This window comes from Phascolarctos cinereus, unplaced genomic scaffold, assembly GCF_003287225.1.
Source record: "Phascolarctos cinereus isolate Bilbo 61053 unplaced genomic scaffold, phaCin_HiC Scaffold_1;HRSCAF=81, whole genome shotgun sequence".
NCBI lineage: Eukaryota > Metazoa > Chordata > Mammalia > Diprotodontia > Phascolarctidae > Phascolarctos > Phascolarctos cinereus.
The window spans coordinates 128,594,844-128,620,205 of record NW_027555514.1 but is presented as its reverse complement, the minus strand read 5'-3'; the positions used below and the strand labels follow the sequence as shown (position 1 = coordinate 128,620,205).

At 37.0% G+C, this 25,362-nt stretch overlaps 1 protein-coding gene across 3 annotated transcripts in view; it reads right to left on the bottom strand.

Annotated features, from left to right (window-relative positions):
• CTTNBP2 (cortactin binding protein 2) overlaps nt 1-25,362 on the bottom strand; it is a 193,285-nt gene that overhangs the window by 64,170 nt on the left and 103,753 nt on the right. For all 3 annotated transcript variants that reach the window (XM_020976040.2, XM_078154098.1, XM_078154100.1), the window contains 8 exons: nt 23,888-24,038; nt 18,130-18,384; nt 11,566-11,683; nt 7,867-8,142; nt 6,863-6,958; nt 5,379-5,458; nt 1,988-2,074; nt 1,794-1,893 (listed from right to left, as the gene is read on the bottom strand). In XM_020976040.2, coding sequence (XP_020831699.1) covers nt 1,794-1,893; nt 1,988-2,074; nt 5,379-5,458; nt 6,863-6,958; nt 7,867-8,142; nt 11,566-11,683; nt 18,130-18,384; nt 23,888-24,038 — 1,163 coding nt within the window. The remainder of the gene's footprint in view (nt 1-1,793; nt 1,894-1,987; nt 2,075-5,378; nt 5,459-6,862; nt 6,959-7,866; nt 8,143-11,565; nt 11,684-18,129; nt 18,385-23,887; nt 24,039-25,362) is intronic.

Sequence of the window (25,362 nt, the reverse complement as noted above, 5' to 3'; positions counted from 1 at the left end):
ATTATTTATTATCATTAACATGACATTGTTAAAATCAAACTGTGCATACCCTTTGATCCAATAATACCACTATTAGGTCTGTACCCTAAAGAGATCATTAAAAAGGTAAAAGAACCTACATATACAAAAATATTTCTAGCAGCTCTTTTTGTGATGGCAAAGAATTGGAAACTGGGGAATGGCTGAATAAGTTGTGGTACATGAATATAATGGAATACTATTGTGCTATAAGAAATGATGAACAGGTGGATTTCAGAAAAACCTGGAAAGACTTAGAATGAACTGATGCTGAGTGAAGTGAGCAGAACCAGGAAAACACTGTACACAGTACACAGTACACTGTGTGATGATCAACTACAAATGACTTAGCTCTTCTCAGCAACACAATGATGAAGACAATTCCAGAGGACTTGTGATGGAAAATGCTATCTACCTCCAAAGAACTAACAGAGTCTGAATGCAGGTGGAAGCATACTCTTTTCACTTTATTTTTTTCATGGATTTTTTCCCCTTTTTGCCTTTTTCTTCTTTCACAACATGACTAATATGGAAATACGTTTTACATGACTGCACATATATAACCTATTTCAAATTGCTTAACACTCACAGAGAAGGGAGGTGAGGAAGAGAGGGAGGGAGAAAATTTTGAACAAATTAAAAAAATGAATGTTAAAAATTATCTTTACATGTAATTAGAAAAAATTAAATACTATTTTTTTTAAAAATGGCATTGTTTTTGCATTTTCTTCATACCCTTAGCACTTAGCACAATGTCTTGCACATAACTTCATAAATGTTTGCTGATTTATACATTTACCTAAGCCTAGACATTTGCAGTCTGAGCCTCAGGCTAATTAATTAACTAGAGATTTTAAGAAATATCTGATATAATGTTAGATCATATTTACTAAGAACCCATTAAGAGAAAAAAGATGCATAAGGTAATAAGTCAGTAGCAGAATGAAGGAAGATGATGTTTGTCCAGAGAATACCTGAGAGGTTTTGGTCACACTCTATATCATAATACTTCCATATCTCCAAAAGAGCTCTCATCTATGGAACTGTTAGATATTACTATTAAATGTGTCAGCTATGACAGCTTTGCAAATACTTTAATTATTCAAGAAATGCTAAATAAAAGAACTAAGGGACTAACAAGAGAATAAATGAAGCATTTTTCTTCACTGAAAGGAATCCAAGTTCAATTTTCAAATAAATAGCCTACTTTGGAAGCCAAATGCAATAGTGAGCATTATTATAAAAATAATATTCAGCGTGACTGAACTTAAGAGGTAACATTATGCAGGGGAAAAAGCACTGGCTTTGAAGTAGGATGATGTGAGTTCGGATTCTAGCTTGGTTACTTAATAATCATGTGTCTTTGAGGACCTACTGGAGCCTCGGTTTCTTCAATTTCAAATGGCATTCATATACTTGCCCGACATCTGTTACAGTGTTATTTATCAAAAAAGATAAACATTGTAATTTATTTCAATAGAATTGAAATCCCATGGGGAAACCTGCCACCCAAACTTAGATGAGATTAATCAGCAAGATTTGAAAAGGCCAAAGACAAAGAAAAGGAAAATAGGCTTCTAAGTGGTAAACAAAATTATATTTACACAGATCTGGTCTGTCATTTTTCTTAAGAGTTCACTTGACACAGGTGTCTTCATCTCGAGGTTATCTGAATAGCTAAAAATGTTATTAAAATCTGCTGAGGGCTACAGAAGGTTTTTCTGTCAGTCATTAAAAAAACCCCAAAACAGTGAAATCTACTGAAATGGTCTTACCACTACTGATGAATAATTCTACTAGCTGATGCTTGGAGAAATCAGCATCCACTTCAGCTCTCACTATTTCACAGGTGAATCCTGCAGCTGTTTGCTTTTGCTACGTTCAAAAACAAAAAACAAATCGAGTTTCACTGAAGCTGTGCAGCCTCTAATTTCTGAAGGAAGATGGCAAGTACGTGAACTGTCAGTACCTTCATGCAGAGTGCAATCTGATGTGCTATGTAGTCTTGTAAGCTTCCTTCTGGGCCATGAAAGATAACATTATGATATTGCTCAACCTGTTGAGAAATTAAGGGAAGATCACTTGAGAAAACGTCACACTGGTAGCAAATATATATGTATGTATGTAAACAAAACATTTTGTGTTACATATACATAGATTTATAGATATCTATTTTTATGTGTAATATTGGCCCTTTGTTGTCTTTAGATATGGATGAGGATAGAAAGAAAAGTAGAGCCTGCCTCATTTTTCCTTTCCTACCCTATTTTTAAGAGCAAAATGTGAGTCCTGTTCAGTCCAATATCCTTTTCAGGTGCTGAACAAATGTTTGTTCACTTAATCCCAAATTACGATAAGAAATTCTACTTTGGTATCCTACAAGTATGAGGCAGACACAGTAAAAATAATGTCAACAAGTGAAATCAGGACAGGTTTCTAAGACTTGCTAAATAGCTCACCCCTGAGATTTACAAATATATTGCTTAGCTTATCTTGGTTGCCCTTTATCTGAATTGATGAGGGTGTCTCAGTACAGAAAACAAGAGTGTTCCATTCATTATCGCCATCCTGTCACATTGCTTTCAGAGTCTGAAGATTGATGCTGGGATGATATAACAGCAAGGCAGCCAATCTCAGAGATAAGATGTCTTCAATTTCAACACCTCATTTGTTCTCGGATTGTAGGTTGGCCAGCACTGCAGGCTGGCAACATTCAATTAGGGTTTTCAATAAAAGGGTCATTGAGGAAGAGCAAGCCCTTTGTGTTTACATGAAGGGCACACACTTCCAGAACACTCCCTAAGTCACACAAGCTATTATCAGACACTCTCTTCAACTCAGCTCAATTGTTGCACAGAATGGCGCCTTCTCTCTTATCAAACATCTATGTATGTATGTTGAACAGTGTTCAGGATCTGACTTAGAGCCCTCAAATAAAATGTCCTCGATTCTGTTTCTCTGACCAAGGAAGAGATCTATAATTACTACATTACTCCCAAAAGGTTGATATACTGGGCACACAGAACGCATATAGTTCATGCTGCCAGCAGAGGGAATCTTATGATTAAGCATTTGGATGCCTTAATTGCATCCTCAAATCGATTTGTATCTCTATACAAATGATCATGTCAAAATAGCTGAATTCCTGTTGTTCAATTGTCCCATCATCTATCTGATGACATGCTTCTATGTCTGTAACACACTGAATGTGTTTTCCATTTATTCTGTGCATTATGGCTGTCATGATCTGTACTGATTACTTTTATTTGGATAACTTTAGAATCTATTCAAAAACACTTTATCACATTTCAATTGGTTTTATGAGTCAAATGGCTTCTGGACTAAAAGGAACAGGTTGACACTAACACTATGTTCTCTTTGGTTTTGTTTTCCCTCTTCCCCTACAATCAATGGCTTTCATTTGAATAGATGCTATTAGAGAACATAACATATTTGCAACTATTTTGGATTTCACGTTCACAATGTTTCAGGACTCCAAACATTTTTGAACAAAACCTTGACTCTCCCCTTAGAATTTTTGCTGTTCAAGAGGCAGATTTAGGTTGAGTTTTGATGAACAAGTAAGCTTGAAAAATAATAACAGAAAATGGGTTTTACAAAGTCAATAAAAGTGAGATAACTCTAACCAAATGTCTCATGTTTCATATATAGTAATTTAATTCTAAACATGTGTGACATTACAATTTAAAGAACTAATTTATTCATTACTTGAAATCTACACATAGACATCAAAATACAATGTTTTCATGTAAAATTCCTTAATGAAAAATCGGAACAGCTAGAGTTTAGGAAATAAACAAACAGAATGCCTTACATCTGAAAAAGCTGAAGCCACATCTCTACATCTGAGAATCCAATTTCATCCAACAAATATTTATTAAGTATCTACCCATGCAAGACATGATTCTAGGTCTTCGAGATACAAAGACAAATATCAAATGATCCATGCCTTCAAGAAGCTTACAATTTATTAAGTAATCACAAAGGCAAACTAGTGTGATTTGCCACTGTGGAGCGTTAACAAGTTTCTGCCTTGGTAACCCAGGCCTTTGAATCATGGGGATTTGAAGATAAGAACAAACCTGGCTAGCCGCCTTTTGCCACCTCACACCTCCCCTTCCCCTCAATTACATTTGCCACAGGTACCAGAATTTCTAGTTACAGCATTGCTAATAATATCCTGAGGCTGTTCTAAATTCTAAAAGGCCAAAACGTAACTGTCAATTGAATGCTTTACGATTATTATAGCCAACTTATCACTCTTTGAAGCAGCTAGGTGGTTCAGTGGATACAGTGCTGGGCCTAGAGTCAGGAAGACTCATCTTCTTGAGTTCAAATCTGGCCTCAGACACTTATTAGCTGTGCAAGTCACTTAACCCTGTTTGCCTCAGTTTCCTCATCTATAAAATGAGTTAGAGAAGGAGATAGCAAAGCACATATTGTGTTTTCTGCTCCAAAGTCATCAGAACCATAATTGGCTGGCTGTTTTTCACTAATTGAGATCCTTAAAGGTATTTCCAGAGCATCTATGAAGACAATCAGAGAATTCAAAGACAAGAAGGAGATGGCACTTTGCCAAGAAAACCCCACATGGGGTCATAAAGTGTCGGACACAACTGAAATGACTGAACAACAACAATTACTCTTTAATGTCACTTTTTTAAAGGTGTTTTTTGTCCTATATGTACATTTTATATAGAGGCAAGATAGCATTGTGAATAAAGTGCTGTCATCAGAACTTCGACAGGAAGGCTTTCCTGATTCCTTTGAATTCTAGTGCCTTGCTTCTGTTGATTACTTCCAATTTATCCTGTCTATAACTTGTTTGTACATAGATGTCTTCATGTTGCCTCCCTCATTACAGTGTGAGGCAGGGACTGCCTCTTGCCTTTCTTTGTATCCCCAGTGCTCAGCACGGTGCCTGACACATAATAGACACTTAATGGTTTTTTTTCCAGCCAAAGACAAGGTTTATTAGGAGCCTGAATATTAGTGAGCTATTGGCTAGATTATAAGAATCTGAGCCACTTAATGTTTATTGACTGACCATGTAACTGAGCAGTGTGAAAATAATAATGCACATTTTTGCAACATTTTAAAGTTTATCAAGCACTTCCCTTAAAATAGTCCTATGAGGTAGGACACTGAAGTATTAGTACACCCATTTTACAGATGAGGAAACCGAGGCTCTGAGACATGCAGTGGCTTGCCTTTGATCACACAGCTACTAAATGTCGGTACTGAAATTTAACACCATGCCTTCTGACTCCAAGATGCTTTCATTGGTAACAGAAGCTGAGTACTAGAACTCTGTACATGACATTGTGTAGCATACCTACCAGTCGGAGGTAGTTTTGTAGGATCTGGAGAGGGATCATGGATGCATAAGTCACACTGCTGAGGCAGCCTTCTTGAGGTCCTTTGAGAAATAATACATAGCAGGGATAGCAATTCTTTCTTGACATAAAAAAATTACTAGGTGAAGTACACGAGACTTTAAATGTTTCCCAAACAAAAGTGGTACCCAAATATGTGTGTGTGTGGTGTGTGTGTGTGTGTGTGTGTGTATACATATACATAAAAGAAGCACATCATCATACCATTGTGAAGCACTTTACATACATTCTCTCAGCAACCCTGTGATGTAGGTGCTACTGTTAATCCCATTTTATAGGGTAGGGAAACTGAGAGAAGGAGAGGATGATTTACTTGCCCAGGGTCGCACAGCCAGTAAGTTTCTGAGGTCAGGTTTGAAATAAAGTCACCCCAACTCAAAGTCTAGCATTCACTCTACAGTGCTACCGAGCTTCCTTATATCAGACAATGTTGATTTCATAACAAGTACTGCTGATCCATCAGGAGGTCTGAGTTCAGGATCTGCCACACAGATGGGGAGTTCAACACTAATTTTCTTCATGGTTTTCATAATGGTTCTTCTGCTCCTTTGATGTAAGGGCGTAAGGTTAAATACCAATCCTATTTCAGGACAGTCTTACAGAATATTTGTTTATTTTGGTGATGTTTTTTAAAGAAACATAATGAAGTTTCACTAAGCAGAACTCTGAAATTTATAATGAATCTGAAGTGTATTTCTGATTCTTTGATTATTTAAAGTCTTAATGAAGAATCTACTCTGAAATGAGGAGCTGCTTTAAGGCTCAAGAAATTAATGATTTTATCAGTGTGCTTTCACTTTTTGGAGTCTAGTAATTAATGCTTATTGCTTACCAATCAACAGTTATCAAATATCTACTATATGCCATGTACCTTAGACATAAACAAAAGCAACTAAATGTGGTATATTATTATGAATTGCATTTTAAAAATTAACTTATGAATGATACTATAAAGTATTATATATTTGAAAATGTCATTAATCTTAGTACATATATGTATGGAGGTAAAAACAAATGGTATTTCTAAGAATATGTTCTATGATTCATGACCTATTGTTCTTCCTCTAATGATCCCAAATGAAAGAAGTTTTACTGTAATCAGAACTAAAGAGTAAAGCACAGGTCTCAGGACTGCAGGCTTTTCCTCTTTGCTTTCTTTTAACTAAATATCTCAGATGCTCCCTTTCCACAGCAGAGCCACAAGAAACATGTCAGATATAATATAAAAACTCAGATTAAAAGCTCCCTGAGGGCAGTGTAAGCTCCCTGAGGGCAGGGACTATGTTACTTTCATATTTGTATCCCAGTCAGTTCCTGGTATGTAACTGGCAATTAATAAATGCTTTTTGATTTATTAACAAATTGCTGCAAAAACAGTCATGTAGGAAACATTTTTCAACCATTCAATTTGTGTCAAGAGCCTTTACCTGACAAAAACACAGTAATATGGTCAGCTTTATTTTTCCTCATAAAATCCCATGGTGATTGAGGCAAAATCTGGCCTGTTGACCATGACATATTTCCTGGTTGAAAAAATAAAATAAAATAAATGTTAAAGGGAAAATGTATTATTGTTTTCATCATCAATTATTATTACTTACCATGTAGTCAAATTTATGAATCCATTTGACATCTGAAGGCAGGTTAATAATTAAGTTCTTAGTTATACAAAAATAAACTCAAGTGCTAGGCAAATGACATCCGCACCTCACAAGGTTTTAGGCGATGACATTGTCACTAAGTTGGGTTCCTTCAGCTTCCTGATATCTCAAGACTCAATATTCACTGAATGAGCTGACCCTCAAGTCTTAGACAGTGCTTAGAGTAATGCACTATTATTTTCTGCCCCATCAATTACTGCTGGATAGGGGATGCTAATAATGGCAGCTCCATAACTTCAGTCAGATGGAGCATAAATGGTTGTGGCTAGAGTTAATAGCCAGAGGTAAAGGGATCGGAAGAGCACTCACTCTGGTGCATGAATGGCTGTACAAGAATATGGGCAAACCAAAAGAGGTGTTCAGAGGCAGATTTTGAACCCAGGTCTTCCAGACTCCAATTCCAGAACCCTACTTCCACCACGAACCTCCTCAAAATCTAAAATTGGAGCTACATTTTGAGACTTTGTTCTCAGGTTTATAAGATGGCATCTATAATGTGATTTTTTTGGTTTACAATTAGCTACAAAAGCAAATACACTGCAAAGCTTCAAAAACTGTTAGTATTTAAGTATCATTTGAGGCATAAAAACCATCTTTAACATGAAGAAGCTACTTTATGTAGCTGACATATATCATACAAGCTAGCAGCTGCCCTAAACAGGCATTGAATATACTTAATTAACAAATTACGCACTGTACTTCACACACCCCACAGATACCAAGGAGGCCCCAGATTTAACTTTTTTTTCTTGTTGCAAGACTTCAGCTACCTAGCTTGATGGATTGGATGCTGTTCAGATTTAGGCCGATGCTGGATTCAGTAGCGTTATTAAACGTCAAGTTCTCCAGACTTCTCCATCCATCAGAAGAGATTGCCTGGAAATGGTTTGTCAGAGCCTGACTCACTGCTTTCGAAAGATCATCCCATGTTGTCTGTTTGTGGATATTTAAAGCACATATTGTGTTTTCTGTTTCAAAGTCATCAGCAGCATAGTTGGCTGGCTGTTTTTCACTAATTGAGATCCTTAAAAGTATTTTAAGAGCATCTGTTAAGACAATCAGAGAATGTAAAGACAAAATATGAGAGAGGAAAAAATAACAGTGAAAAAGACGGAGTCTTAATAAAAGTGATCATTCAAAAAAATTTAGCTATCACAAGGTTTTAAATACTGTTCAATTATTATTCAATTTATTTATTCATTTTTCAATTAATTTATATGGAACTATGTATACTGTGGTTGCCTTCTTCCCTTTAAAACTTTCTCTCTAGACTTACTTCTCCTATACTTAAATCTATAGGACACACCACTACTTACATTCAGATGACTCATCTATATTGTCTTCCTCATCATTTCACCTCGTTCCAGTCACAAAATCATAAATCTTAGAGCTGGAAGGAATTTCAAAACAGAATCTAGCACAGATCTCAGGGTTCAGACACGTATTATTCGCATTCTTTTAGGGAAGAGTTTAAATTGCTTGCCAAGACAGCACAAACAAGAAACTGAGGAAGGGAACAAGGACTCAGATCTCCTGCCTCATTATACGGTATTCTCTGTTATTCCCAAACCCTCTTAATTCTAGTGTCTTTCCTCTGATAATTATTCTCTATTTACCCTGTATATGGCTTGCTTTGCATATATTTGTTTGCATATTGTCTCCCCTGTTATATTGTAAGCTTCTTGAGGGCAGGGACTGTCTTTTGCCTCTTTTTATATCTCTTGCTTTTATTTAGCACAGTGTCTGGCCCATAGTAGGTACTTAATAAATATTTATTGATTGATTATACTGTTATTTGACTTACAGTTGCCTACAAAAGTCTACCTGTGGACTATCTTGCAATATTTCTAAAGGGGATCATCATCTTTCACAATTTCACATTACTCATTTTCTCTATTAACATCCATCCTTCTGAACTCAAAAGACTCATAAACTTAGGGATTAATCTTACTCCTTTCATGTTATAGCTGAAGGCATTGTCTATACAGATTTTTTCCTCCCAGATTTGCTTTTTTCTCCCCACTTTGCCCCCTAAATTGAGTGTTCTATTACCTCATAGCCAAATTGCTACAATAGCTTTTTGATAATATCTCCTCACTTCCAATCTCTCCTCATTCTAATCTATCCTATAGAAATACCTAAACAATTTTCTTCAAACACCACCTTCATCTATACTTCTGCCTCTCAATATATAATCTACAATGGCTTTCCTTTGATGATCATATTAAATCTAGGATTCGAAACCCGCAATTCTCACTCTTCCATCAACTGGCCCCTTTCACCTCTCTGACCTCATATCACTTTATTATTCTTCAACAGCCCTACAATAACTCCCTTTCTGCTACAACCCTAGGCCAAACCACTTGCCACCTTCCATACAAACAACTAGCTAATAGCTTCCTTTTGCTCACCCTTGTTTTCCTCGCTCAGAATTCCCTTTCTCCTCTGTTCCACTGACCCATTTGTCTGACCTTATTCAAAACTCACTTCTCCCAGTGATCCTAGATTCACTCTACCATAACCTTGGATCAATGCCTGTCTCTGCCATCTCCTCACTCTTAATTTAGTTTTTACTGTACTGCATTGTGTGTACCGACTGTTGGCTTTATGTTTTAGTTTTTGCACATTGATTATTCCCAAATGGATTGTATGATTTGAGGTCAAAAGTTTCCTGCCTTTTGTTTTTCCTTTGTAATTCTCCCACAATACAGTACAAGGTATATGGGAAGTGCTCAGTGAATACTTACTGACTTAATTTGCTTTTCATATGGCATAATTTAAATAATGACTTTTTAAAGTATCAAGAATAAGTTATTAAATAGTCAAATGGTGGTTTCCCTATTTTCCATTTTCTTTCTTAGGTGAGCTTTCTACTATACTTACTAAAGAGCTGACATATGAATAAAGAATCATTGTTTCTGAATAAAGATTACTATTTATATAAAAAGCTTACTCAGCTTCTAAAGATGAACAATGACATAAATGTATAGGGCCTAGAAATCTAGATTTCAAAAATATGTTAAGCAAAGTTTTCCTAATAGCAAAACTAAAAATTTAAAAATGAGAGTCTTGCATTCTCTCCCCATAACTAGTTCCCAAGTAAAGTAGTTTATTTTTATGTATTTTATACGATTTCTCTTTAACAAGACAAAGCCCTCTTTTCTTGAAATGTTTTATTACACACTTAACACTAGGACATAAACCTTGAAAAACACACAAAAAAGATTTTAAAACTATATTTAAAAATCAAACTTTCACAGTTTCTAGCTTAATGAAACTGAAAATTAACACCAACAAAGTAATATCAAACTCATCTTATTTGATTACATGCCTTCTTATTTTCTGACTATTTTGTCAGTTGTGTTAGTCATTGGTCATTATTTATATGGTTATAATTTGTAAAGATATTATACTTTTGAATTTCCTTTCCTCATTCTGCATCACTGAATAGCTATAGCCTTATCACATTGAATATGTTTGACCTCATCTCTTACTCTCTAAAGGAACAAAAGAACAAAAGCCTATATGCTTAGGGTGAAGACAAAAGCATGAGGTCATTAGTTTGGGCTGCTGCTAAATTACAGAAATTAGACAAAAATTACAGATGCTTATGATTGACAGGGATATGACAAACATTAGGAGGGCAATTACAAAAGATTAAGATCTTATTCCATACTGTGTAGATTAAAGAAAAAAAATACAGAACCAAGCAATCCAGAAAATAGCTAACTATTGGTATGCAAGTATAACGTTGGCATGAAAGAGCCTAAATAATCATGTTAAATAAAATTAAATAATTAAAATAAGTAACTAAATAAATGTTGACAGTTAAGAGACTTTGGTCAAGTCACTTAACTTCTCACCTTTGAAGGCAATTCCCTAGGGATATATTTATTAAATCAAAAACTGGTTCTGAGGAACATAGGTGGAGGGAGTTTCCACACTGGGACTCTGCTTGTTGAGATCACAGTTCCTTCATGTATTCCTGTTAGGGACTTTAGAGATTATCTAGTCCAACCCTTTCATTCTAAAGATGAGGAAACTGAGGCTTAGACAAGCAACTTGCCCAAACTGAGTCAGTGACAAGTTGCTGTCACACTACAAACCCAAACGTTTATTTAGAAATCTAAATAGAAAGAAGAAATAAAAAGTAGTAGTTACTTATGTTGATGTCAATTTTTAGATTACTGGGAAAAAAACCCAACACCTAGCCCACATGAACAGCAGGAATTTATTCTAATAGTCATTTTATAATACTCTAATAGTCATTTTATAATTTCAAAATGGAAAGCAATTGCCGTATTTAAAAATCAATGAAATAGTTTTGTATTACTTAGGGTTCAAACAACCTATTCAGGGAATAAGAAGCATACAAGAAAACTGTGGTTGAATCAATATCCTTTCCATTCTCTCCTAGGCTCCAGGATTATAAATATTTCATTGTGAGAAATCTATAAGGTGTCACTCACTCAAGTTCTCTAGGAGATGTTTGCAGTCATCAGTAGCAACATCATGCACAGTCCGATTGCACTTATCTCTCTTTTCAGCCTCAAGTCCACCGTGGCTACATAAGATTTCTAGGCAGTTCTGCAATGACAAGAGCTCAATTACTTGCTAGTCTAATGAAATTAGCTGAAGCTATGTTCCCAAGAGAAATGCTGGTTGCTTGCAGCAAGTCACTGTGATAATCTCTCATGTCTAGTTTGCCAAAATATGCAGATTAAGGCAGTGCCAACAAAGGCTGCAGGTGAGAAGGCAAGGGGCACTTCACTGTGATGTGAATTACTGGATCAAATGAATTTGGCAAGAAAAGTCTCTCAGGTGTCAAGTGATTAAAAAAAAGATTAAATGACAATAATTACTAATTTATTTATGAGAAAATGGAAGTGAAGAAAGCAAATGAAGATTCCAGGCAGAACTCCCTAGTTCTGTGGTACTGTAGCAACACATAGCTAGTAAGTGTCTGCAGACAGATTTGAACTCAGGAAGATGAGTCTTCCTGATTCCACGCTCAGTACTATCCACTGCGCTCCCTGGCTGCCCAAAGACACTGGAGCGGTTCATCATTTCCTTCTCCAGTTCATTTTACAGATGAGGAAACTGAAGCAAACAGGATAAAGTGACTTGCCCAGGGTCACAGAGGTAGTGTCTGCAACTGGATTTGAACTCAGGTCTTCAAAACTTAGGCCTGGTGCTAAATCCACTCTGCCACCTAGCTGCCCATCTGTATATCATAGCTGCTTAATTAATATTTAAGGCTGAAGATAGTCCTGAGTGGTGTCCTTTCAAAATGCAAATGAAAAGAATGGAAGATGAACCTTTATACGAGGACCTTAACATCTTTAGGTTTAAAAGTGATTAACTTTCATTTTTATAAAATTCTAGTAGGTTGAAGAGATCTCACTACAGTCTGAGAAACAGTCAGAGAGGGATAAATACCTTGCTCTCTCCCTGCGGCTAAAGCTTTACCCTCTATGCTTATATTTTATCTTTTCTCTATTTATCTTTTATGTGCCTTCTATTTACATGTTATTCTCTCATTAGAATCCACATTTTTTGAGGGCAAGGGGCTGATTTTGCCTTTCTTTGTACCCCAGAGCTTAGTTCTTATAATAAGTTAATTCATTAAAAGTTTCTTGTTAATTTATTGATCAGATACAGCTTAAAAAGTCAGTGGTAGAGATGGAAACACATTCAAATTTTAAAACCTGTTATTGTCATCAACTGTCATCTACCAAGTGTTGTTTTTCAGCCATCTCCAACTCTTCATGACCTCATTTGAGGTTTTCTTGGCAAGAATAATAAAGCAGTTTCCATTTCCTTCTCCAGATCATTTTATAAATGAGGAAACTGAGGCCAACAGGGTTAAGTGACTTGTCCAGGGTCACACAGCTAGTAAATGTCTGAGGTCATATTTAAACTCAGGAAGATGAGTCTTCCTGATTCTATCCACTGCATCATCTAGTTGTCCAACACCTCTCCTGGCTCTACTGGATATACAAAAATACCACAAGGTATCTATCTGCCCTCACAATATTATGATTTAGTTGGAAAAACAATGCTGACACATGAAATGGGAAAAAAAAACACATGAGCTAAACTTCAGACCCTGATTCATTACAGGAGTTTAAGAAAGTAAGAGGAAGTCAGTGTAGACTCAAATAGTTGGTAACCGTTACATAGGAGAAGCAGGATTTGCATTACAGGTTAGGATTTCAGTGGACAGGAAGGGGATAGCATTGCAGGTGGTGACAGATTCTAAAGCAAAGGTGTGAATATGTAAATAAGCACAACATGCAGAGAAGACCATTTTTTTAATGTAGATTTTTCTTTTCTTTTTTTTCCAGAAGAGATGTGTTTGAAGTCATTGTGTCAGGCTCACTGCCAATCACAGGTCGTACAAATTGCTGTACGTTCATCAGTCAGAAATACTTTACACTTAAGAAGATGAAAAGTGATGATGACGATGATATTATTATTACTAATTTTATATAATGCTTAAAGTTTGAAAAGTCCTTTATAGCCACCATTTCATTTTATTCTTACAACTACACTGGGAGCTAGCTATTATTATCCCTGTTTTTACATATAAGAAAACTGAGGGAGGCTAAATGACTTGTCCAGGGTCACTCTGAAGACTGTTTAACTCAGGTCTTCTTGACTCCAGGTATAACATTGTGCAGTAGTGGAAATAAATTTAAAAAGATAGTATGGGGACAAATTACAGAGGATTTTTAATGACCGCACAGAGAAGTGTGGACTCAGTACACAAGGCAACAGAAACAACCACACACTCAATTCAAAAACATATTTATTGAGCCCCAGTTCTACGTAAGGTAACGTACCAGCAGCTGCTTCTAGAGGAGAAGAGCAACACAGTGAAACAATGGTTAATAAATCTTAGGTTATCAGTGATCTGGAGGATGGGGTGGAAGGGAGAAGACAAAAAACCCGTGAGGTCTGCTAGTGGGCTGCTCTAGCAATTTAGACATGCAGTGAAAGGCTGGTCTAAGCTGGTTTAATTCAATTTGATAAGCATCTGACAAGTATTTATTAAATGCCTACTATGTGCCAAGCACTGTAATAGGTCCTGGGGATAGAAAGACAAAAAGAAAATAAAGAGCAGTCCCTACCATCAGCAACTTTGCATTCTACTAAGAGATAAAAGATAGAAAAAAGATCCAGAATGCAAAGGGAGAAGTGGGTCCAAGATGTATTATAAGGGAACAGTAAGAATGTTTGGAGACAAGGCTGAATGTAAAGGATAAAAGAAAGAGGAAAGTCAAAGGATAGAAAGCTATAGCATAGTAGAAAGAACATTGGCTATGGAGTCAGAAAATCTGGGTGTAGATCCTGCCTCTGCCACTTACTGGTCTTATCAATTCCACAAGGCATTTCATCTCTTCTCATCATTAAGCATTTATTAAATGCTTACTACCATATCTTCTAGGTACTGGGGTGCAACAACGAAAAAGTCCCTGCTCTTAAGGAGTTTCCATTCTATTGGGGAGACAGCATATATATATATATATATATATATGTACATGCAAAATGTATGCACGATAAACATGTGGTAATTTTTTTAGGGGAAGATGCCATAGATTCATGTAGAAGATATCACTTAAACCTACTTTTCAAGGACATTAGGGAGTCTATGAGGTGGAGACCAGGAGGGAATGCACTCTAGGCACAGAATGTCTTTGTGCCTCAATTTCCTTATCTGCAGAATCCAAAATATAAATTCACAGCTTTTTAGAGCTGGAAAAAAACCTTAGAGTCATCTAATCCAACCCCTTAGTTTTTTCAGAAAAGTAAACTGGTATGCAGAGAAGTGAAAGACAGCTAGTTAGTGGCAGAGCCAAAATTCAAACTCAAGTCTCCAGAACCTTAGTTTGGCTACTCTTTCTACACCATACCAAACTGCTTATACTCAGAGAACTGAATGAAATGAAATAACTAATGTAAAGCATTTTGTAAGGCATTCTAAAAATGCCCACTATTACTAGTCCTTCAAGGTTTCTAGCTTGGAAGGCTGGAAAAAAAAACCCAACAACAATGCCCTCTTTGGCAGAAAGCTGGAAGTTAGAGTAGGGTGCTGCCTTGTTGGATAGGGTTTTGAAAAACGATGAATTTTGTTTTGGGCACATTGGGTCTGAGGTAACAACAGGCTAAGCCTAGAGTTCTCTCTAGACAACTGGAAATGTATGTTTGAAGCATGAATCAGATTTAGCTCTAGATATACAAAGATCCGGGACTCATCAGCATTGAGCAGCTGACTGAAACCACAAGAGTGGAGAGATCTCTGCAAAGGAGTAATAGGAGAGATGGAGAAGATCATGGAATTGAGAAGAGTATCCATGGAGTCAAGCTGAATAAGGAAGTCAGAGGAAGAAGAGCAAAAGGGATGGAATATGTTCAGAGATGGGAGAATTTTTAAAAACTGTTATGTAAAGCTAAAAAAGGTGAGTTTAGAAGAGTAAGTGATCAGTAGAAACAAGAGAGGAATGAAGAAGGAAGAAAGGAAGGAAACAAGTATTTATTAAGTGCCTACTATGTGTTAGATGCTTTACAAATATTATCTAATTTGACCCCCAAAACAACCCTGGGAGATAGGTGCTATTTTTATCCTCATATTTACAGTTCAGGAAACTAAAGTAGGCAAAGGTTAAGTGATTTTCCCATGGTCATACAGCTAATAAGTATCTAAGGACAGATTTGATCTCATGTCTTTCTAACTCCAAGTACACTGTTCTATCTACCACATCTCTGAGGCACTGGAAGTCTGAGGACCCAAGACTGAGAAGATGAAAGTGAATTTGGCAAAATGGAATCTTGAGATCTCCAATCCGTGGTTTGACATCAGGAAACATACTAGCAAATCAGAAGGTACAAAATGTACCAATAACTTCCTCAATGGAGACGTTAAAACTCTAAAGCATCTGCCCAACCTGCTTCTCTTGCTAGAAATGATGCTATCAGAGTACTAGTAATTAAACATATAATCACACAGCTGTGCCTCCTTTCCATTTAAGTGAGGTGAAGGATGCCATCATCAGATCAGCAATCTATATACAATAGAAATGGTCCAAATATTAGGAGAGTACTCCTATTACCAAACATCATGTTATTTGGTATATCCATAGCTTTACCCCAAGAACCGCAAAAAATGGCTCAAAAGAGAGGAGCGGAGAGTAACTTAGAGACTAAATCACCTGAAAATCTGCTCTTGGGTTTAAAGCATAAGATCTGATAGATATGAAAGAATGCATGCTACACAGAAAAATAATGTTCTCAACTTGCCCATGCTATCCAACTAAAATATTTTAGTTATTCCTAGTCAGAAATGTAAGATATTTAATTTTTCCAGAAGAATGGCACTTAGTTATAGATAAATTATTCTTGATCTGATAAAGCTTCCTCACTTCGACGCAGTCAGAATTTTTTCCAGGAGGGGCAGTGTGTTTATACTTTCCCCCTAAGGGGTTAAATCAACATGGAAGGCAGAGAGAATCGATGGAAATCACTATGGAAAGAGGCAAAGTTCTAGCTCCAGCTCTGCCACTGTGATGTCAGGCAAGTTAGAACCTTGTTGGACCTCAGCTTTCTCATTTGTGAAATGATCACCAAGGCTCCTGCCAACTCTGAAATTTTATGGTGCTTCAAACTTTTATGCTTTATGGTCTTCAGACTCTACTATTTATATCCTTCCTTTCTCTGTCTTACAAATTGTGTTACATAGTTATTACAAGATAGATATACTTTTATACTCCTATGAATTTAAAAAACATTTGTTCTGAGAAAGGGCTCAGAGGTCTCAGCAGACTATAAAATGGGGTCAGGACCTATCCCCGACTCCATCCCCCCAAAAGATAAGAATCCCTGATATCGAAGTAGAAATATTTCACAGTAAAAGAGTTATTATGTATCAGCATCTGAAGATTTATGCAATAGTAATAGGTGGCACAGTGGATAGAGTGCATGGCCTCCAGTCAGAAGACTCATCTTCCTGGAGTTCACATCTGACCTTGGACACCTGCTAGCTGTGTGACCCTGGACAAATCACTTAACCCTGCATGCCTCAGTTTCCTCATCTATAAAACAAACTGGAGAAGGAAATGGCAAACCATTATCTCTATCAAGAAACTGCCAAATAGGATCACAAAGAGTCAGACATGACTAAAACTAGTGAACAACAATAGTTTTAAAATTCTGCCCCCAAGACTACAAATACAGTAACCCTCTAATGAAGGAGCATTCACAGACTTGTAGAAAATGCTGCATGTGAGTAGAACTGATCATCACCACTGAATCAATATGTATTTTCATACTAATTCCCTCCTCCAAAAACTTCATTTGGCTCTTCTGACATTTACACAGTTGAATTATTTTACATTCAATTCTTTGGGCATTTACTGACTATCCACCATTTGCATGACTTTTGATCTTAAAGAATGACTAAAGAATGGACTGCTATCAACTAATACCAACACCTTAAACTAAACCACTGCTTTTCTTCCAAATTGCTCATGGAACTTCCCATGATAATACCAACTCACCTGGGAAGGAAGATTATCTACATTTTTACTGAATCCCAGGAAAGGTATGTAACTGCTCAGAAACACAACCAGAAAGTGAAGGAATGAGAAGGAAGGAAAATACAAGCCTCCAACCCAAGGGGAATCCTTCTATTTGGCCACATCATAATCCTATTGTCAGTCTGATTTGGGTATTTTTTCCTACGTTATGAACATTAAGAAATATTTCCAAATAGCCCACACATTTCCTACTGAAAACTCTACCCACAAATTCCAAGAAGAGGAGGAGATTTAAGGAAGGGCTCTGCTTCTTATTCCCTTTCCTCCATGTTCCCACCTCCATAAATGTCTGTTGGATGCCAAGAAGGGAAATTTTCTTTAACTCCTAATAGTAACCCTCAAAAACACCCCCTCTAATTATTTAATATAAACATGTATGAATATTTTATTCCCAACAACTCACTTGCGTCTAAGAGAAGCGGGCTTAAGTGAACACACCTTAAGGCCTTTTGATGCAGCTATGTGGGCAGCAGTCCAGCCTTCTTTGTCAGCATGGTTGATGAGATCTGTAGGAACAACAGGCTTGGCTTGACAGTCAGAATTCTCCTCTCTGCAATCCAAGTCAAAAATGCCTGAATGGGGCTCCATATCACACATAAGGTTTCCATTATCAGGTACCCTATAGTACATAAGGAGCTTCAGGCCATCCACATTACCAGAATCCACAGCAGCATGAATTGGGGTCCAACCATCCTGAAAACAAAAATTCAAGGTGGGGAAAATTTATAAAATAGTGTATTATGATGTTTATAATAGCTCTGTTCCAAGTGCATCTTTAGTGAGCTTTTAGGATGAGTCTGCAAGCCAGAAAAAGCATGAGTTCCAATCACGTCTAGCAGGATGGGCTGAAGGAAAGTGATTTGACCTTAGTTAGTTATATTTCCCATTTTGCTATGATAAAAGTTGTCTACTGTTTCCACTTCAAATTAAGAGGCCTATTAGAGAACAATCTGATGAGCAAAGGTATTTTCTGACATTGTGTTTGTCTGGTATATGTCGTATATGGCATACAAGAATCTCAACCCTACTTAGAAAGCAAAATGTGGTATTAATTCTAGATTATTATGTCCTATCCAAAGGATATTTCTCTCATTTACTCATGTATGAAAATGCTCCATTGTTATAAGCTAGTCCCTCTACAAACAGTAATGAGCGACAGGGAATGGACCCCAAGGACAATTTTATAGTAAAATTCCAAGGCACTTGATTTATTTATATACATATATGTACATATACTTGATTTGCTATGTAATGGTAAATTTCACAACTGAAACTAAATACAACCCAAAAGGCAAAGAAGAGATGCCCCATATTGTCAATGATTATTTATATGTGAGAACTTGAATAAAATATTTCATTGAGACCAGTATGACAAAAAAAGGAGGTGTGCTCCCAGTAAAAGTAAAGTATTACAGTCAGTCCAATTATTTAAGTAGTATGCACAAAATGTTAAAAGGCCTAGGTGAAGGATGCTAGGAGCATATTAGGTGGACACTCTATGGAAACTTGAGGAAAGGATGTGAACAACTATGCAGGAATATGCTTCTTACGGGCTTTGATTTTGCTTCACTGGTGGAGAGGGCACCCACATAAGATTACACAACTCACATGTCAAGCTCCGGGCGACAGGGATTGGATTGCTTTCTCATAACATTCTAAATATTAAGAACTTTTGACATGGTACACCAGAATTTAAGGGGATAATGTACCTATACAAGAAAAATAGATAATGTCTATCTGAACAATGAAGGGGCAGCTAGGTGGCACACTGGATAGAGCACTGGCCTTGGAGTCAGAGGAATCTGTGTTCAAATCTGGTCTCAGAGCAGACACTTGACACGTACTAGCTGTGTGACCCTGGGCAAGTCACTTAACCCCAACTGTCTCTCAGTAAAAAAAGAGAGAGAGAGAGAGAGAGAGAGAGAGAGAGAGAGAGAGAGAGAGAGAGAGAGAGAGAGAGAACGATGAATTTCAATTAGCACTGCTGCAGTGAGTTGAGGGTAGCTAGGTGCCACAGTGGATAGAAAGGTGGGCCTGGAGTCAGGAAAGCTCATCTTCCTAAGTTCAAATCCAGCCACAAACACCTACTAGCTGTGTGACCTTTGGAAAGTCACTCAACCCTGCTTGCCTCAATTTCCTCATCTGTAAAATGGGCTGGAGAAAGAAACGGTAAACCATTCCAGTGTCTTCGCCAAGGAAACCCCAAAAATGGGGTCACAAAGAATCTGACACAACCGAAACAACTAAACAAGAACAACTGTTCAGTTCTGGGTGCCATGAACATTTTCAAATGAGAAGACAACCAGGACTAAATTGGATTGGAATTGGAAATGCCATTGGAAACCATGCAGCCTGAGAGGCAGTTGAAGGAACTATCGAAGTTCATCCTGAACAAAAAATGGTATTCACATGTGGTAGGGAGATCATGATAGCTACCTCCAACTATTTGCAGGGTAGTTAAGAAGGATTTGGCTGATTTTATTTTGCTTCAGAAGACAGAATTAAAAGCAATGAATATACTTTTTTTAACATATGAAAAAGCCCTCCAGGAATGAGAGCTATACACAATTGGAATGAGCAGCTGGAATAAGGAGTGAGTGCCCTCTCTCTGAATGTCTTCAAGCAGAAGATTTCTGTTCAGGTATAGGTTAGATTTGGTGACATCTGAGGGCCCTTCCAAGACTCTAAAATGCTGTGATTCACCTTCACCTCTTCATTCACAATATCTTCTTATTTATCTGGACACATCTTATATTCTTCTCCAAAGCAGAATCTAAGTTCTTTGAGAGAAGAAACTTATTTTTTAAAAAATCTCTAACGCCCAGTACAGAACATATTAGGAGATTAATAAATGCTTGTTCATAAAAACTGAAAATGGATGTTTTTACCTCTCCCTGTCCTTTCAGATGATAATCCCAGATGAGGTCAGCAGATAAGAAAAGACCAAAGCAAGAAGGGAACTAAATAAATGAGTCAACATCCCTCATGCTCCAGGCAATTAATAAAACTTCATGACTCAGTCTCTGTCAAGTTGCTAATACTGTTCTCAGCAGCGCAGCATGGTGCAAAAAGCACTGTACCTGACATCTGGAGTGACACGGTCTCAAGGCCCACACGTATGGCAGTGTGAGCAACAGTAAGCTGTGTCCTTTCTCCAAGTCTCAGCTTCCTCTTCTATATATAAGACATAGGTAATATCTGCCTTATCTACCTCAGCAGAGAGTTGTTATATGAATGAAATAATGTATACCAAGTGCTTTGTAAACCCTCAAGATTTATAGAAAGATAAGCTATTTTGGGGGGGGGGGGAGAGATCAATTCGTGCTCATTAGCACTTTTCTTTCAAAAAGGTACTATGTTAACTCTTCCTTGAATTACCATATCGAAGGTAACATAGCTGCTCCTAGAAAAACATTCCACCTTCCAATATCCTATTATGTCCTTATATTAAAAGGCCAAAGTAAGAGTTAATTGCTTCCTTAAGCCCCATTGTTTGCGCTGCCTCATCTTTCTGGACGCTTCAGCTTCTTTACCTTCAAGTTGCCCAACAACACCTCATTAATATCTTACATCACTGTATAGGCTGACCCCCTGCTATCCAACACTAAGAAAGCTTAATAACGCATAAATTTTCATATAATCATCATAGAGTTCATTTGCTTTCCTTTTGTAAAGCAGAATTAATAAGGCAGCAACGGATAGAGTTGTTGTTTGTTGTTGGGATCTGTTTTTCATTCATGTCCGACTCTTTGTGACCCCATTTGGGTTTTCTTGGCAAAGAACTAGAGCGAGGCAAACAGAGGTAAGTGACTTGCCCAGAGTCACACAGATAGTAGACAGGGTACCTGGCCTGAAATCAAGAAGACTCATCTTTCTGAGTTCAAATCCAACCTCAGACACTTACTAGTTATGTGATCCTGGGCAGGTCACTTAACCCTGTTTGCCTCAGTTCTTCATCTGTAAAATGAAATGGAGAAGGAAATGGTATCATCTATGCCAAGGAAAACCCCAAATGGGGTCACTGAGACTGAAATGACTGAACAGCAACTTCCTGAAGTAAACGTCACAGACTAGATTACAAAAGAAAAAGAATTAAATGAAGTGAAATCACCAAAATTCTAAAAATCTTATTGAAAGCCTCTATAGAATATATGAATTGAAATATACAGTTCAGCCCTGACTTCTCTCCCTAACACCACCCTCTTCCCATTAGCTTACAACTTGATATTATGTAATCACTTCAGACTCTTCTTCATCCCTCACTTCCCACATTCAATCAATTATCTAAGACCTGTTAATTCTACCTCTCTGCTTCACTCCCCACTTGCCTTTGCCATTTCATTAGCTTAGAGTCTCATCACTTGTACTACTGCAATAGTGTGCTAATTAGCCTCCCTTTCCTTAGTTCATCCTTCACAAACACAGTTACCAAAATAATCTCCCGAATGTACATACGCGACTATGCAACATCATAGGATCATAGATTTATAGTTGGAAAGGAAAGAAGAGACCTCTGAGTCCTAGTGTCTCATTTTACAGATAAGGAAACTGAAGCCCAGAGAGATTAAATAACTTGCTTAGGGTTGCACATCTAGTATCTGATACAGGATTTGAATCTGGGTAACTCTACCACCAGTGCCTTAACCATCACATACCAGGCTCATGTGTTACACTCTTGCTTTCCCTTAGGGCCAGGAACAAAATCCCTAAGCTAAAGTTTAAGTACTTTTTTAGTCTCTCTCTCCCATCAACAATTCTAGCCTTAATTCACATACTTTGTGCACTCTTCATTCCGGTAATAGTGAACTTCTGGTAGCTACTCCTATATATCATTCTGCCTCCTCTTAAGTTATCCCTCTTATGTGGAAATCACCCCTCCCTCCTCTCTAGCTTCTGTTCCTTAAAGGGACAGTTCCCAATAACCCCAGCTGAAGGGGATCTGTCCTTCACTGAATTTTCTCAGAACAATTAACAACAACAACAATAATACTACTCTGTGTATCTCTTCTTTGCCTCTATTCTATTTTATCTTGTTTCATACTTAGATGCCTTCATGTTGTATACTCACTAGAGATTCCCAAAATTATTTGGCCTACATACCACTTTTCAAAAAAATAAATTACTCGGTAGCCCCCTGGAAAACTACTTTCTTTAACCCTTTAACAGTTTTTTTAAATTTGCATAATTTCAAAAAACTAAAATATGCTTTTTAAAAGTGATGCATCTTAAATCTAATAATTTATTGTAAATTTGTGGGTTTTTTCCTGCATTGAAATTTTAAGGACACACTACTGCATCATGTAACCATATAGTATTGTATTATAAACAAGTCATCCCATGCACATATTCCTGCCAATGCATGCTAGACTTGCCGACAATGAAGGACGTGCTCACCTGCCAACACTTGCTTGTTAAGACCTGTTGGTAGACTTGACCACTGATCAGTCATAACTTGTATTTTACATGTTTATTTGGAAAATAATGTATCACTATGACTTTAACTCTGTTACACAACAGATGAAAGGGTTTTTCAAATTACAAATGGTTTTTCAAAATTTTCTTATCTTCTCTTCTTTTCTTATGCTTCATCCACCCCCTTATTTTATCCAACATTCCTCAATTGCACCCGAGGCTACTACTGCTCCCCCAATCATTCCAGCATCCTCCAGGGGGCAGTACTGCCCTCTTTGGGAAGGGACTGTCAGTTTTGTTAAAGTGTGTGGGTGGGGAGACGAGGGGGTGGAGTATTGTTTGATCTTTGTGCACATTGCCTTGCACACAGAAGGTATCCAATAAATATTTACTTATTTGAATTAGTATGGCACAATGACATCCTTCCACCACTGAGGTGCCCAAGACATATTACTAAACTCTTGGTAAGGGGGCATGGTGGTACATCCTACAATTCAAAAAATTTTATAACACTCATCCCAGGGACAGGTAGGTGATGTTATGGATAGAGCACTGAGGCTGGAGTCAGGGAGACCTGAGTTCAAATTAAAACCTCAGATGCTTACTAGCTGCGTAGATCCTGAGCAAGTCACTTATCCACTATTTGCCTCAGCTTCCTCATCTGTAAAATGAGGAGAATAATATTTACACTACTCACCTTCTTATTAGAAAAGAACTCTGTAAACCCTATGTAAATAACAGTTGTTTCTATCATTAAATAAGAGTAATAACATTTTTTACTTACACTGGTTTTTACATTTCGGTCTGTTCCAGCTTCCAACAACAGTTTAATACATTCATTATTTCCATTTCTACAGGCCAGGTATAGAGGTGTTTGTCCTCCTTCAGCAGCATGGTTAATGTCAGCATGACATGCAATTAGTAATTCTGCACACCTAAACACAAAAATGGAATGAAAAAAAATTCTGTCTTTGAAAGCAAATGCATTATATGGTAAGGGCATTAAAATGAAAAAGCAATGTCAAATAATGGTGTATTAAAATGTATTCGTTATTAATATGATGCTTATGTTCAGATGTGCAATATGATTAAATTGATACTACAAGTTAATACGCACAAAATAGTTATAAACAAAATGAAACTGGAGAATGTACTTTTTGCAGGCTGGGGAAAAAAATCTTAAAAAAAAATTAGAGCCGTGAAAATTAAAAAAACAAACCTGTGAAATTAGTAGCTTTGATAAAGTGTGACAATCTGGCCCAAAACTTTAGGATCATAGCTTTTTTTTTTTTGCATTTTTTCCAATATTTAAAATAGTAGTCTTTGAAGGAAAAAATTTTTTATGTTTAATTTATGATTATTATGTGAAATAGTCTATGGTTTGTAATTCAAAACAGTAAACTCTCTAAGAAATCAGTGTGCTGATTACATCACCTGAGAGATGGGGATGGGGGGGATAAGGAATGACACCATATGACTCCATTAGAAAAGGGAAAGGACATTTGCTCTAGAAAGAGCTGGGCTGAGTTCTGAGAATCAAGAGAATAATACCAAGTAAATTCTAGATGGGGTGCCTCTGATAAAGTTGAAAACTACCACCACTACCCCCAGCCAAACCCCTTTACTTGGTATTACTTAATTTATTGATTAATACTTGGCATGTAACATCCTATTATTATAAATACTTTTATTTCCTTAACACAATGGGCTGTGTACTTTTTGCTGTAGTCCTAAATGTAACTGCATTGAGGATACTGTGCCTGCTACACAGTTCACAGGCCACCTGAAGGCAGTAACTAGAGGTAAGAACACAATCTGGAAGAGATGAGAAAGGCCCATTTGGGACTCAAATCCCTAGTTTTTTTTTTCCCCAACACAGATCAGATGACACCTTACCAATGGCCTTTTCCTAGATCTGCCCAAGTTAATTCTCTTTCCCCTTGCCTTACTGTATCCCCCTTCAGTAGAATGTATGCTCTTTGAAGGTAGGAGCCATTTCTATTTTTGCGTCTGTACTCCCAGAGACCTAGAAGTGTCTTGCAAACAGCAGGAGCTTAAAAAATGTTTGCTAAAAATTGAGTTGAATTTTCATACCCCCAACATCCCTGTGACCTTTCTGTGTGACTGATTTTCAAAGTCTCTTTAAGGTTGATTTCAGTAGGACAAGATATATTAGAAGGTCTGAAAAATGACTAAAGATTAACCTTAAAAGAGCAATCTTTTGAAATTTTCATGACGTTAAAATATTAACTAATATAC